Source organism: Paramormyrops kingsleyae, chromosome 17 (genome assembly GCF_048594095.1).
Source record: "Paramormyrops kingsleyae isolate MSU_618 chromosome 17, PKINGS_0.4, whole genome shotgun sequence".
Lineage (NCBI taxonomy): Eukaryota > Metazoa > Chordata > Actinopteri > Osteoglossiformes > Mormyridae > Paramormyrops > Paramormyrops kingsleyae.
Genome location: NC_132813.1, coordinates 14,594,681 through 14,610,893, shown reverse-complemented (window position 1 = coordinate 14,610,893; position 16,213 = coordinate 14,594,681). Strand labels below are relative to the sequence as shown.

Sequence of the window (16,213 nt, the reverse complement as noted above, 5' to 3'; positions counted from 1 at the left end):
TTAAGGTGGACTGAGGTCAGAGCCCAGACCGGAGCTCTGAGGCCCAAACGGGCCAGCCTCCCCTAAGACACGCCCATGCATTGGTGATTTGTACCTTTCTAGTAGGACGCAGCCTAGAAGGAACAAAAAATGAGAGTACATACAGTACAGCAGCCCCTCACTGGGTCAGAGTATGGGCGGGGGCAGTCTTTAGTCCTGGGGGGCGGCTGCCCCCCGTGCTTGTGGTCCAAGGTGCCGGAGTCGTCCTGCATGCGGGGGCTGTGGCCCAGGGTCCAATATCCACTCAGTGACGCTGAGTGACTTGCGGAGCCTCCGTGGCTCCCAAGGGGTAATGTGTGTGTGGGGGGGGGGGGGGGGGGCGGCTCAGGATATGAAACGACTTTGGATTTAAAAAAAAAAAAACAAAAAAAACACACCATCCATGGGGTGAGTGGTGATCATCCAGTTGCGTCCTCAGATCAGCATGTCCCCCGGGGGGGGGGGGGCAGCATGAATGAGGTGGGCCAAGTGCATGACAGTCCAGCTGCAGACATTCTGACCATGTTTACATGCCGTGCTCCCACTCGCGGTATCCTACTTCCACTGAGATGAAGATGCCACAACTTGAAGGCACTATTGAAGGCACTAGGACACCCCGAGGACACACGCAGACCATCACACACGCAGACCACCACACAGGCCTCATTAGCATATCACACAAATCGCACCACCAGCACAGACTGACCTCACTAACCGCGCCCGCACACCACAGACCCCTCATCATGTCCTGGGTGCACAGACCTCCCTACATGACCAGACTGTTTACATGCAGCCAGAAGGCTTTGGACCAACCCCAATTCTCCAGACATCAAGTTGATTGTGAGACACCCACACACACCAACCCTGCCAGGACAACTCAAGAGCAGGTTACGCTACAAAGCGCCCCCCCCCCCAAAAACACACACACACACACCAACCCTGCCAGGACAACTCAAGAGCAGGTTACGCTACAAAGCGCCCCCCCCCCCCAAAAAACACACACACACACACACACACACAAATGTTAGTGTAACAGGTGGTCATGTGACCCCATCCCCCCCCCTCACTCACCGCTGAGCTCGCTGTTGGCAATGCGCAGAGCTGCGCTCTCTGACTGCAGACTGCGGTTCTTCTCCAGCAGAAGCACCTCCAGGGGCTTTGTGGAGTCCTTTAGCAAGTGGGGCGCACATAACATCATCAAGTACCCCACTGACAAACAGCCCATCCCCCACGCCATCTATGGCCACAGGACGTTATTCAGCAGACCGCCATAAACCACACCCCCTACCCCGGCCTCATACCTGCACCGTCGCTCCCTCTGATGGCCCAAACTCCATAGATTTCAGAATACTGCAATGGACAAGGGGACAGCGTGAGCGAGAGGGGACGTCGCTGGGTACAGGGACTGCGAGCGGGGGACAGGGACTGCGAGCGGGGGACAGGGACTGCGAGCGGGGGACGTCGCGGGGAACAGGGACTGCGAGCGGTGGACAGGGACTGCGAGCGGGGGACAGGGACTGCGAGCGGGGGACAGGGACTGCGAGCGGGGGACAGGGACTGCGAGCGGGGGACGTCGCGGGGGACAGGGACTGCGAGCGGGGGACGTCGCGGGGAACAGGGACTGCGAGCGGGGGACAGCATGAGTAAGGATGTCATGGGGCAGCCACCGCTATGGGGCCGCAGAGCCGCCTCTGACCTTTAAAAGCATTCAGAATTCTGGGTAAAAGCATGTGATGTAACTAGAGCCAAAAGGCAAAGAGTAGCCTGATTACGTCCAAAAATGCTATGACCGTGTTGCTCTGATTTAGGATAAGCGACCAGGGTCCGGACACCGCGACCAGCTAAACGGGAACACCTCCTGGGAGGCGGCCCGACACAGCAGCAGGAAGCCCCGTTCGGAAAGACAGACACCAGACAGCAAGTAGGGGGCGACGCGGAGCAACTCCCAGTCACACACCTCAGCTCCTTCTTGACCTCCTCATAGTCTGCCTGCTCCTGAAGCTTGTTCTCCAGGTCCTGGCGAGAGGAGAGAAGGTGCGGAACGTCACCGAAAGGTTGTTTGGCTTGTGCCCGTCTCACCCTCTCCGAACGATCCGGCGCCGCACCTTCAGGGTGCTGTTCTTGGCGCTCAGCTGCTGCTCCAGCTGTGAGATCTGATTGGCTGACGTCTCGCGCAGTTTGCTCAGGCTGGCCTGCAGCCGCTGCACGTCCTCCACCAGCTGAAGCACCTCCCGCTCCTTGGCGCCCAGTTCCACCTCCAGGTTGGAGCGGGACAGCACCTCCACACTGGGCTCCTGTACACGGACAGACGCAGGGGGGTTACAGCCAAGCGGGGCCGGTCTTCATGCTCATGGAGGCTCAGCACAATGAGGCCTGACCAGCACCCCCTGCAGGCAGCCTACCGCATCAGCGGCCTTCGGGGCCTGGGCGGCCTGTTGCAGGGACTTGTTAGCGGACATTAGCTGCTCTCGCAGGGCAGTGGCCTCTCTCTCGGCTGCCTCCACTCTCTGGAAAACAAGGCATGTGGGACTCAACTTCGCTATTTGAATAAAATCTAAGTATTTACATAAATCAACAGCAAAAATCCAAGTTCAACTGTTAGAAGATTTATGGATTAGTGGAGGCTTCTATTAGTCATCTAACATCGGTTTACTCATTTTTGTTTTGCCAAATGACCCTGTCGCTTAACATAGAATGCAGGGATCTGCCACTAGGGGCAGACTTGCTGGGGATTTATTCGGCCGTCCAGAACAGTTGAAACTAGCCAGCAAAAAACTAAACAGTGTTTCCGCTGTTAACATTTCTCTGTGGCAGCCAGCCACATCAAAATCTTTGCCTCCACCAACCAACCAATCAATCATGTAATCCAGGCCTTGTGACTCGCTCGGGAAGCCCCCCCCCCCGCCCCTCGCATGCATGCATTAAGGAATTAGGCTGGTTCTTACAAAGCTCTAATAAAATATGCTTACTTAGGTATTTTCCAAGGACACGACAAAAAACCGACAAGGTCTCTCCTGAATTATACCCCGTTCACACAGAGACCCGCTAATGACTGGATTAGCGTTACTTATGAAAATACCTTTAAAATAACGTATGCTGTGGTATCACGTCTGGATGGCATGAAAAATTAGATGCCATCCAAGCCTAGTTAGACACAGCCTAAACTGAAGGCTCTATTCGCATATTAGGTTTGCATTTAGGTTTTAAGCTATTTTAGGGCTTTGCCAAAGTCAATCGTTTGAGATTTATATTTCACACCACAATTTAGACGACTTTTGTTGTTGCAGCTGGCATTCCGGTCCTGCGGGTAGCTAAATAACGTGTCACTTAAGATCATAGTCAGCTATCATTACCGGTATCATCTCTCAGTTGCAGAGTGTCTTAGGCTACCACATGTACATGGGCTGGGCCTGTAAGATAACTGTATAATTAATACTACAATTTTGAATGATTACCTTTATTCAAAGGTTTTTGAAGTGCCTTTTTAAAAGGTTTTCCCAGCCCTAGTGCGTGTGCGCACGCATCTACAGTGCTGGATTTGCCCTGGCTTACAGAAAACCAAAAGGGGACACAGCAAACGGATCACTGTCATGTCAATATCAACCAGGGACGGTCTGAACAGGACAATGCAGTTGCTGGTGGTGAGATCCGACTGACCTAATTTGGAGCAGAGATGAAAGCGCATGGAGACGTGGAGCCATCTCCTGGCTGTCACGTCAGGAACCCCCCAGCTGAGCTCCCGGTGGCTGGCTGACACCTCGATGACAGCCCCCCCCCCCCCCCAACCTGGCCGTGAAGATCAACTCGGGGCCTTGCATGATCTGACGCAGAGAGCCGACGTGAGACGAGTGCACCAGCGAGCCGCCAAAGTGTGAGCACGCTCGAGCGGACAGGAACAGGCACGCCCCGAGCTGGCACTGTCAGCCTATCGGAGGACACTGCACATGAGTGGCAGGTCACGTGACCATTCACAGCTCAGTACTCCCTAAAAATAACATCTAGGGACCCCAGGTGGTTAGCAGCACCAAGGATCAAAAAAGGACATGGAGTCGCACCCACTTCCGCCCAGCAGACACTGGACTCCCAGTTAGAGCTGTGTCCTGGTGACTGAAGCCCCCACAATGTCCAGCCTCCCCAACTGAGCCATGCGGTGGAAAGTGAAATACCAGTTAGATTTTGCCTCGAACGTTTCCCACAATTCTCTGCTCTCCCCAGTGCTGCTCAGACTATCAAACAACGAAAAGGTCAGGAGAGCAGAGTACTGTTGTGTTCATAATTACTCATGTCCATGTCTGTCTGCGCTTGTGGGGATTTAATCATAATCGCCTCCCATGTCGCGCGTTGCAGCAGAGCGGGAAGCTGGAGCGGGATTCCAAACTGCCCTTTTCATGCGACTGTCTACAGTCTGCAAGAATATTGCAAGAATCATGGTTGGCTCCTCATAACAATGTAAGGTGGGGGGGGGGGGGGGTTGGCGGAGCTTCTACCAGGGGCTTACCTGATTAGCTCGCTCCAAGTCCGTCATCACCATCTCGATTTCGTCGGCCCTGTTGGGGGGGGGGGGGGCTGTTAATGGAACGGAGTCACACACCCTCACACACAAACATCCTGGAAGATGCAAGTAAAAAAGAAAACAGCAGCGGTGGCACTAAGAGGCTTAACGGCAACCTGACTCAGAGGGAGGCTGCAGCCTGGCATTCAGGGAATTAAAAAGGCTGTAAGATGCTTCATGAAGCAAACGAATCGCTGGGGAAGAGGTACAGCCCAATTGGAGGGCTTGGGGGGGGGGGGGGGTTGTCACTAACTACTCATTGTGTTGGAGGTCTGCATTCTTGTAGGCAACTCAGCCAATGGCTCCAGTCTGCAGGGTAAGAACATCTGGCCGTTACAGGAAATCAGGTCAGAAAACCAGTGTTGGTCACGCCCAGATCCAGCAGGTCCCCGAAGGTCCCGGGTACGAGAGACTAGGCTAAATGAGATGGAAGACTGCAGTGATCACACTATCAGAGGGGGTGTGAAACAGCCATTCACAGAACGGCTTCCAGGCCTGGTGTCTGAGAACACCTGAAACAACTAAAATTAAAAATAACCCAGCGCCTGATTACAGGTGCATTAATTATATTTTAATTATGTGAATTGCACTCTCTAAAGCGGTAACATTTAAGGCTTCTGTGATTGCAATGCTGTAAGTGGGACTGCGTTTCCCAGCATCCTCTGTGACAGAAACATGGCGGTGAAGCTGCCCGTGTGAGATGTCACATGATGCCAGGAGCGGTACGACGGAATGAGGAGGGAAAGCCCTGTTGCTGGACATAAGCCCTCAGCGCACGCATACCAGGCAGGCTGTGATCCCATTCCGGGCCAAACGTTGTATGCCCACAGCCTGACCATTTCATGAGAACCGGCCCCGGGGATTCAAGTGCATTTTGGAATTAAAACCATGTAATCTGGGGTTCGTTCTCAGGAACTCGTGGGGTCTGGCTGCAGTAGAGTGAGAAATGGCTCCAAGAGAACATGACCACCACAGGGATTTGGAGACGCATTCATGACGACATTTTCGTTCTCAAGTTCACATCCTAAAAGTCAGTCCAGCCCCTCTCTGCTTTCTGGTGGAGCCACTTGTAAAATGAGCCCACTGCACATACTCATCCCGACCACCAGGGGAGCCCTGACGAGGTCACACAAGCAGAGGGGGTCAGGGTCATTCTCAGAGGCTGTGATTGATACAGTGTGTAACTTTAATGGGCACAGAAAGCGACTGAGGGATGTGGGAAACGGCTAAAGCAGCACAGAGGTAAACGAGCAGGGAATCCCAGGCACCTCGAGAAACCGGTGGGGAATCCCCAGAGATGAAGCATCACCATGGAGACCAGGCTGCGCCTTTAACGGGCATCCATACCCCACCCTACAGCTGACAAGCCTGAGGAGACCCCAGAGTGGGGCATTCACCACCACCCAGTAGGGGTTGAGCTGGGGGGGGGGTGAAACAAATCTGCCCCTTATTCTTGGGGGGCTGTGCTCTCCCACACAGTTTAGCCAATATATTTAACACGAGGATGGGGGGGAAGAGGATGAAGATAAGAAAGAAGAGAGATGGCCAGAGCGAGGAGGAGCACGCTGGAGGAAACAGCACCTAGGCCTCAGCGAAGGGGGGAGACCCAGCAACCGGTAGTCAGGGACCCCGACCCTCACCTCGGGTTCAAATGAAGCTCTGTGCTTTAATCTCACCTCACATCCACTTAACATTTTACACGAGAGACGATCCCCACACACTTGGCACGGAGGAGCATCTAGTGAGGGAATGTGAGAGCGTGTGTGGGAGGGGAGGCGACAGCCACACAGTCATGAGCAGAGGACAGAAATGTTGGGGGGGGGCAGTAGTAGGGGTGTTTCTGTGTTGCTATAATTAGTCCTGCGAGACTGAACAAGGAGCCATTGAGGAGACACAAAGCGCTCTGTTGGACTGTGTGTGTGTGTGTGTGCGTGTGTGCGTCTTCCTGCCAGAACCCAGGAGTGCTCATTAATGACGAGCCTTAACACAATCCTGCCCGCTTCAGTGAACTGCCTGCCCTCGTCCCCAAGCAGGATCGGGGGGGGGGGGGGGGGCCTCAGCACTTACTTGGCTGTGGTCTCCTCGTCATACTTGGTCTTCAGGTCGAAAAGCTCCGTCTGAGTTGATTCAAGTGCTGGAAAAGGAAAGTGTGGGTTCTGAGCTCGCAGCTTGGGGGGGCTGATTGGACGGATGGACAGACAGACGGACGCTGACGCCGTTTATCGCGGCCTGCAGGAGCCCTTGGCTCACATCACAGTCGCTCACATCACAGTCGCTCACATCACAGTCGCTCACATCACAGTCGCTCACATCACAGTCGCTCACATCCCGGGGCAGAGCCAGAGCTGCGGCCTGCCTCTCTCAGAGTTCCATACCTGTCTGTAGGGCCTGGGCCTTGTGATTGGCCTCCTCTAGTCGTGAGGCCATGGAGCACTGGCTCTCCTGCAGCTTCCTGTCGAGAGGGGGGAAGAGCTCAGCAGGCGCCCCTCGCAGGCCGGGCCAGGTAGTGCGGGCGGGCGGATAGGACGCCGACTCACCTCTCCTTCTCGGCATAGTCGCTGTGCAGTTTGAGCTCCGCCTCCTGCACCAGGCTCTCGGTCTGGCTCTTCAGGCTCTGCTCGTACTCACGGATCTTCTCCTTAAGCGCCTTGATCGTGACCTCTGACCACAGGAGGCGCAACACGTTACTCACAGTGAAGAACGATAGGACCCTCACAGCTCTCTTCAAGAAGAGCAGACATCCCACAGACAGTAATGGCCGCCACTCACGGCACACACACATGCCGGTGACCCAGGTTCAGCCCATTTTGTCTTGATGGTTCCGATTCAGCCTAGCAAGGTGCAATTCAGTGTGTGAGAGATAGGGGGCAGCCCTACTTATCCCCCCCCCAGCCATGATTTAAGCTACAGTGTTTCAGCCCTGACACACAATCAATAGGCTGCCATTCCCACATGACGCTCTCAGCCCCTTAACCGCTCCGCTGCACTGTAAACATTTAGGCTGCGGAAGATCAATGGCCACAGCCTGTAGGGATTTTTGAGGGGGCCACGGGCTTTCCAGAGTCTGGCTGGGGGCTGTCAGCACGTCTTTCCACAGCACAGCCAGCAGGAGGCGACAGAGAAAAGGGGAAGCTGCCTCACCCTGGTTCTTGACCTCAGCGAACTCCTTATTGTACTCCTCCAGCGTCTCACGCAGTTTCTGGTTCTCCGTCTCCACATCGTGCATCCTCTGCACCTTCAGCTGCAGCTGCTGGCCGGCCTCCAGGGCTGGCGTGGGGTCTGAAGCGAGGGCGCCCACCGCGTCACACACACATACACACCACAACGACGCCAGACAGAGCCCCCCAGGTATTACACCATGCAGTTAACACACACCTTGTCTTTCCTGTTCATTTTTTCACTTACAGGGCAGGCAACCCTGTGCATCCATCTGTGCTGAGCACACTCAACCATCAGCCCCCCCGCCCTGCTACCCACGGCGCCTCCCTGTGGCCCCGTCATCAGCGCTCGATGTCAGATGCCTAATTACACCCAATTCCAATTGATTTTCTTTAACAAGACAGCAGGGTTAATTATGCAATCATACCATTACATTATTACATTACCCCCCTGCCCCCAAAGGGACCGTGAGTGAGGGATGGGGGGAGAGGCACAGGGTAGGAGAGCAACAGTGACAGACAGAGAGAAAAGGTGGGAAGAGAGGAGCAGACGGATGTATGAGGGGAGAATAGGGAGCGAGTACCTGGGACATCGATCAGCCTCTTGTAGACATTGAGGAAGGCGGCTTCAGCATCCTTACTCCGCTTACTCAGGGCGTCGATCTGGAGGAAGAGCAGGGGGCGTCAGGGGGTGTGTCGATCCGGAGGGAGAGCGCGGTCGGGGCGTCAGGGGGTGTGTCAATCCGGAGGGAGAGCGCGGTCGGGGCGTCAGGGGGTGTGTCGATCCGGAGGGAGAGCGCGGTCGGGGCGTCAGGGGGTGTGTCGATCCGGAGGGAGAGCGCGGTCGGGGCGTCAGGGGGTGTGTCGATCCGGAGGGAGAGCGCGGTCGGGGCGTCAGGGGGTGTGTCGATCCGGAGGTGTGGGGGATGTGATCTCACACTATCAACTCAACAGTTTTGGGAGGGGGCTTTAGGTTTATAGTTACTGAATCCAAGAGAAAATTGCAGAGCTGATTGTAAGTGGCTGTAGTAAATAAAATGGTGTCTCCCGGGAGCTTCTGACAGGGTTTCTTTCTCCAATGCGGCTGGCGCGCACACACACACACACACACACACACACACACACACACACACACACACACACACACACACACACACACACATGGCCACGGCCACAAACACACGCACACACACACGGCCACAAACACACGCACACACACACGGCCACAAACACACGCACACACACACGGCCACAAACACACGCACACACAAACAGCCACAAACACACGCACACACAAACGGCCACAAACACACGCCCACACAGACATGCACAGGCACGCCAACACACACAGGTGCACACAGCCCATCATCATACAATCATTCAAAGTGCACCACATCCAACAGTATAAGCTGCCTGGACAGGAAAGAACTCTGTTAGACATGAGATCTGATCTCTGATCAGGAGTCATAAGTCATCTGGAAAAAAGAACGCGTCATGTGAGATACGATTAATGTGGCATCTAAACGGCCGAGTTTGTTACAGGACGTGGGCGTCACAGAGCGACTGATAGTGAGCCGATACGAGTCACAGATAGCGGTCACTCGGCCCACCAGATGCCAGCAGAGGGGAAAGGACATTTACAGGAACCAGAGAGGGCTATAATCAGGCGAACGCGACCCTGCCGCTAACGCCAACTAACTGCTAGCTGAGTTCCGGAGCCCGGCAGCAGCAAACGCCGCCACACGACAAAGGCTTCTGAACCTACAGGCCCTGATAACACAGAAAAGGGAAAATGGCTTCAAAGCAGCAGGCAAACTGACCAATTACAGTGGTAAGGTGAGCAAAACCGGCTGGGTGTGAGACCAGGCACAGAAGCTCAGTTGAACCCGTGTTCACACACAAATTAGGAGAGGTTCCTCAGTCACATGGTTAAGGCCCAAAAGTGCAGCACTTCCCCCGAATGTTATAGGGACTTTGCTCAGACCTGTACGCACAGTAAACAAACCACGCTTAATGCCTCATTTAGGGGAGATTTACTGCACAGGTCAACAGCCACTGGAAACAGGCGATATGTACGAGTCACTCTGCACTCCTGCGGGACAGAAAACTAAATCTTTGCAGATGTTCTTGCAGAAAAACATCTGGGCAAGAGCAGGCAGAGCCAAGTTCACCACTCTAGAAGGAGCTTTCCAGCGCTGAGCTGGGCCTGTCGAGCCAAGGCAGCAACACGGATTCCAAGAAGCGGCTGTTGAACATGCAGGAGCAGCACAGTGCTACCGGTGCACAGAGCCTTGGACCCCGGCTCACCCTGCACCTCTTCCATCACCATGGAAGTGATGTTAAAGGGCGTTCTGTTGCCATCGGATACGAGCAGAGAGCACGCACGCATGTTATCTATGGGGTGAGTGGTGATGGTCAGTCATACAGCTCCATTTGTTGCTGACTAACAAGAAAGAGCGATGATCCTTTTTTCAGAGAAAGCCCAGAACAGGATGAGTGCACATTCATTTTCTTTTTTAGGTCCAACCGATTTTCCAGCAAACGATTCTTGTGTCCATTCTCTATGGGGGGGGGGGGGGGGGGGGACTGGATAGAGCAGCAACATACACGCTGGTGACAAAAGGCATATCCTTCCCATGACCTCCGTCTTGAAATCAAGCAAGGCTGTTAGGAAGCTGTCAGATATTCTGCTTATTTCACTTTACAAAGACTTTGCACAGACAGCAGTATGGTTGGGCATGTACACACACACACACACACAAATGCTCCTTCCTGACTCCTACCCCCGCGGTCTGTGAAGGGCATCACCAGAGAGTCGCAACACTCGGCAGTATCAGGATGGCACCCCGAGCACACAAAGGCCACCTGACCCCACAGGAAGTGCAACCAGCACCATGTGACACAGCAAAAAGTGGGCAGAATCCAAACCCGATCGGCACCCCAACAACCCTTCATCCAAGTGGAGAGACTCGACTCACCTCGGCCTGGAAGCTCTTCAGCAAAGGAGCCACCTGTTTTCGCAGGTCCTGTGAGGGACAGAGAGGAAGGGAGAGGGCATTAGGAGTGACCAGGCGCACAGAGAGACAGCGCTTACAACACGGGGGCCTCCTGAGAGCAAAGGTGAGGGCATTAGGAGTCACCAGGCACAGAGAGAGACAGCGCTTACAACACGGGGGCCTCCTGAGAGCAAAGGTGAGGGTATTAGGAGTCACCAGGCACTGAGAGAGACAGCGCTTACAACACGGGCACCTCCTGAGAGGAAGGGAGAGGGCATTAGGAGTCACCAGGCAGAGAGAGAGACAGCGCTTACAACATGGGGGTCTCCTGAGAGGAAGGGAGAGGGCATTAGGAGTCACCAGGCAGAGAGAGAGACAGCGCTTACAACACGGGCACCTCCTGAGAGGAAGGGAGAGGGCATTAGGAGTCACCAAGCAGAGAGAGAGACAGCGCTTACAACATGGGGGTCTCCTGAGAGGAAGGGAGAGGGCATTAGGAGCCACCAGGCAGAGAGAGAGACAGCGCTTACAACATGGGGGTCTCCTGAGAGGAAGGGAGAGGGCATTAGGAGTCACCAGGCAGAGAGAGAGACAACGCTTACAACACGGGGGCCTCCTGACACACACAGATTAGTAGCAAAAGCAGCTGCCCAGCAGAATGCTGAGGGGGACACCAGCCAGTCAGGCAGCCACCTTAACGTGAGGAGCAAATAAATCAGCATTCATTACACAGTGGAAGAGAAACACTGCAAGACTAAAGGGCCCCCCAAGAGCAGGAAGATCGTCTCTGCCCCATTACCAAGGGCGTTTTTCCTCAGGTAAATACGGCACTTCTACAGTATCGTGTTTCGGGGAAACCTCTGTTTCTGACGGGATGAGATTACCCCCAAAAAACAGGTCTCCCACTCTAATTACCTAGTGGAGCTCTTTCAGGGACGAGGCCCTTAAGTAACCTGGCAACACAGAGGCGCTATTGTGCCTGGAAAGCTGCTTCTTAGGCTCCCATAAACTACAGGCACTCCATCCCAAACCAGCTCACCACGCCAGCCGAAGCCCATCATCCAAAAGGAATCCCAGCAGGCAACATACTGCTCAAAATCTGTCGCTTTAAGCGTGACACCACCTGCAGGCCGTTATAATCCTTGCACTAAATGAGCAGATGTAAACCTTCCATGGCAACAGTTGGAACGACAGGACACTGAGGGGCCAGCCATAGCACAGTCAAGATCCCCCCTCCCCCCCCATTAACTCAGGGGCTATAAAACCGCCCGACAGTCACTTCGTCATGGCAGAGAAACGGTCCTCAGTAACTGGTTTAAGAACGATATCCAACCTGGCAGACAGAACGGTCAGCGCTCATCTGCAAATGAGATCACGCCCACCAGACAAACTGCCAGCGACAGGAAAAACCGGCACATAAACCACGGCGGGGAGTGAGCAAACATATAAATACACAGATGTAAGGCGGGGGGGGGGGGGCAGACAAGACAAGAAGGCCAAGGAAACGAAAACCCAGTGTGGACTAGCAGCGACAGTTCAGTCATCAAGTCTGCTGAAAGACGGACTTGCCAGGGAGGGACACAGAGAGAGACCGCCAGCTCCTGCTCAGCCTCAGACGAATGGGATTCCGAGGGAGCAAACAAATGGGGTCAGTGTCAGGGGGCCTCAAGGCATGAAGGGCACGTCGGTGGGTGACGACAGAAGAGAGTCAAAGGCCACCTGGGCACCACAGCACTGTATTCGCGTGTGTGTGTGTGTTTGGGGGGGGGAGGGGATTTGACATCTAACACACGTTGTGACGTCAGCGCTAATGTGTTTCCCGTGACAAAGGAGACACAGCAGCTAAGCGGAGTTCTGCTGCAGCCAGGTTCAGGGCACGGAACACAGAACCAAAGCCATTAATGCAGAAAAGCAGATCTGCCTGGCAGCCGGATACAGAGAGAGTATTTATAGGGCCGGGCCGGCTTCGGGACAAAGCCAGCGGGAGCAGGAAGGGCCTGTCAGTGAGCCGGTGAGGCGGCTGGGGCTCGTGACACCAGCTCAGAGCCGAGCACGAATCTGGCAGCCTGACAGGCGGCAGGGGATGGTGCAGGGTGGGAGGAGCAGGGCGTACACGCCTGACATGTGATACACAGGACAGGGCTTAAGGAAACAGGACTTATACGCCTGGAGCACAACACACAGAGGACAGGGCGTAGGGGAACAGGACACACATGCTTGGCACACGACACACAGAGGACAGGGCGTAGGGGAACAGGACACACATGCTTGGCACACGACACACAGAGGACATGGCACAGTGGAACAGGACACGCATGCTTGGCACACGACACACAGATGACAGGGTGTAAGGAACAGGACATACATGCTTGGCACACGACACACAAAGGACAGGGCGTAAGGGAACAGGACACACATGATTGGCACACGATACACAGAGGACAGGGCGTAGGGGAACAGGACACACATGCCTGGCACATGACACACAGAGGACAGGGAAATGGGACTCACATGCTTGGCACACGACACACAGAGGACAGGGCGTAGGGGAACAGGACACACATGCTTGGCACACGACACACAAAGGACAGGGCGTAGGGGAACAGGACACACATGATTGGCACACGATACACAGAGGACAGGGCGTAGGGGAACAGGACACACATGCCTGGCACATGACACACAGAGGACAGGGAAATGGGACTCACATGCTTGGCACACGACACACAGAGGACAGGGCGTAGGGGAACAGGGCATAGGGGAACAGGACACACATGCTTGGCACACGACACACAGAGGACAGGGGAATGGGACACACGCCTAGCGGGCTACACACACAGGACACTGTGTAAGGGAACGGGACATACACGGCTGACACGGGACACACAGAGGACAGGGCGTAAGAGAACAGAAAGCACATGGCAGACAAGCGACACGGACAGGACAGGACAGGACACACACAGAAGACATGTAACAGAGACGACACACACACACACACACACACACACATATACACCAATAGGGGAGACAAACTCCAACATAAGGGATTGCTTCAAGCCACAAGCAGAATGATAATGGCAGGTGGGGGCAGTGAGTACAACCCGAAGGTGGGGGAAATGGGCCGTCTCGCAATCCTCATTAAAAGGGGGAACAAATGGAGCAAGCACATTAGCGCCACTCGGTAGGGTCACGCATGGCTGCATTCGCAGACTGTGACTCATCGCCACAGCGACCTCGGAGGAAGTCGGGGGAGAGGGGGATGATGCCCCCCGCCAGTCTGTGGCCCTCACCTCACACACAGACCCCAGCCTGAGGGAGGAGATGGTACGTCCATCCAGCCCAGCGAGCATCACCGAGGTCAACACACCTGAACAGATGACCGCAAAGACAAAAGCTCGTTCTATCTCTCCGGAGGCGTCGACCTGGCGCATCGGGTGCGAACACGTCATTACAAAAAGCCCAGAATTATCCTCAGCGACTGGAGGTGTCTGAGTCCACATCGGCTGATTGTTCCAGAAAAGCCGACACGATTCTCAATAATGCTTAAAGTACTAAAATATTAAACACAACGCTGGTGTGGTGTTACGACAGGACGGGACCGACGTGGTGGTGCACACCACCACGGCCCAGAATTCAGTGGGGCATTAGCACTTAGGTGAGAGCTACATTATCTCCCAGGCCTTCACTGATTCATATTCATAGCAACACCGCTAACATAATTTACTCTGCTCTCATTGAGTTGGAACGCAGCAGGTACTAAATCAGACAGCATACAAAGTTGGAGATGGAATGGGGGGGGGTCCACCTAAATGCGTCAGAAAGGGTGTTAAAAAGGCTTGCTGCTCCAGGGCACTGTGAGAAAAACATTCCTTGACAAATGGCCGTCAGCCCGTGTGGGACATACTGCTTGTAAACACACAGAATGGAGACGGCAAACAGCTGTAATGCAGGCTTGCCTCACCGGGGGGGGGAAGCTCCCTCACAAAGGGGATCGCAGAGGAATCGCAGCTGGCTGATCTGGTTACGGGTGGGGTGAGGATGCCGACTGGCTGTTAACCATAAAGAGACAGGAAGCCAGCCAATGACACCCTCGCGTCAATGAAGGCTCCTGCCTAAAGGGGGCAGCAACGGTCCCTTTGTTAGCAGGCTCTATTTTGTGGCAACACAAACCAGGGCATCGGGCATGCGGCAAGTCAACCTGCCGAGCCATAGGAAACATGGAGGCGGACGAGAGCCTAGCCACACCTCTGGGGGCAGTAAAGCTGCTGTGTCCATTGGTGGTCACATGACAGCCAGGCAAGGCCTGCATTTAGCTGCCGCCCTGCACCTGCCGGAGATGATGAATGTCGCTGAATAAAACAGGAAGCACTGGAGCGGCAGCGACGGCGGCAGCATGCTCCACTGAGTCAGTGGGAAGAGGCCCAATGTGTACAGGGAAATGGGAAACAGCCAAGCATACGGCAGAATGGGAATCGGGGGGAGCAATGCAGAGAGGGGGGGGGGGCTATATACACAGACGTTAAATGCCCACAAGAACAGGAGTGTCTCCTGGAGACAGGACATCTGGGGTAGCTAAATGAACAAGTGCCATAATTCCCAGGCCAGTGAGCTATGCTAGGCTACGCTAAGCTACACTAGGCTACGCTAAGCTACACTAGGCTACGCTAGGCTATGCTGCCCTCATTCTCAGGGGCACGGTGACCTGGCGGCATGACCCACAGGAGGACCACTCATCCGGAACCTCCTTGATGTTTTAGGTGTTCGACACCAGGCGAAGGCATTCAGGCTGTGCCCCCACCTCAGCCCACCCCCCCACGCTCCTCCCAGAATCCCCAGGAACAAAGCCCACCGGCCGAACACCCCCATTCCTCTGGTAACGGCTTATTAAGCTCCAACATAAATTGCAAGCCCTTGACTTCTTAAAAGAACAAGAGGCGTGATTTATGAGCGGTTTGGAAACCACGGGGTCGCATCCCCCATTAATCCACCGCTTTGAGAAATGGCGAGGAATTCAGGAGGACAGAGCGGGATGCACAGAGTTAAGGGACCTCCACGGCCGACGGCCTCTTAAAGGAGAAGCGGCTGGATTCTGGCAAACCTTCAACAAACAAAGGTCTCCTGGAAAGAGGGAACAGAGCAGCATGACGTATGGCTCGCGAAAACCACTGAGTGAAACGTCGCACCAGAGATTAATTACTAAACCTTACATTTCAGTGGTGTGAACATCACCAACTGGCTACAGAACAGTCCAGAAGCTGGCGGAGATCACAGAGGCACAGAATCACACATATTTAAAAAGCGCGAGCCCAGGGGTCATCCCGACTGGCAGTTCCCTCTCTGACGGGAGCAATTCAGTGCGATTTAAGCCCTGATGTGCACGGCTCTCCGAACATGCCGACAGCGTCGATCCGCACGTTTCCTCTCACTCTATCAAGCCCTGCCCACATTCCTGAGAGTCGCAGGTCACTGACGGGATCGCGAAACGGGGC

General features: G+C 54.6%; 1 protein-coding gene across 3 annotated transcripts in view; it reads right to left on the bottom strand.

The window, feature by feature from the left end:
• The window catches only part of cux1b (cut-like homeobox 1b), a 44,973-nt gene that overhangs the window by 16,178 nt on the left and 12,582 nt on the right, over positions 1-16,213 (bottom strand). For all 3 annotated transcript variants that reach the window (XM_072701054.1, XM_072701055.1, XM_072701056.1), the window contains exons 3-14: positions 10,707-10,754; positions 8,313-8,391; positions 7,712-7,849; positions 7,108-7,231; positions 6,946-7,022; positions 6,638-6,704; positions 4,517-4,565; positions 2,421-2,525; positions 2,124-2,312; positions 1,976-2,034; positions 1,320-1,368; positions 1,090-1,186 (exon numbers count right to left, since the gene is read on the bottom strand). In XM_072701054.1, coding sequence (XP_072557155.1) covers positions 1,090-1,186; positions 1,320-1,368; positions 1,976-2,034; positions 2,124-2,312; positions 2,421-2,525; positions 4,517-4,565; positions 6,638-6,704; positions 6,946-7,022; positions 7,108-7,231; positions 7,712-7,849; positions 8,313-8,391; positions 10,707-10,754 — 1,081 coding nt within the window. The remainder of the gene's footprint in view (positions 1-1,089; positions 1,187-1,319; positions 1,369-1,975; positions 2,035-2,123; positions 2,313-2,420; positions 2,526-4,516; positions 4,566-6,637; positions 6,705-6,945; positions 7,023-7,107; positions 7,232-7,711; positions 7,850-8,312; positions 8,392-10,706; positions 10,755-16,213) is intronic.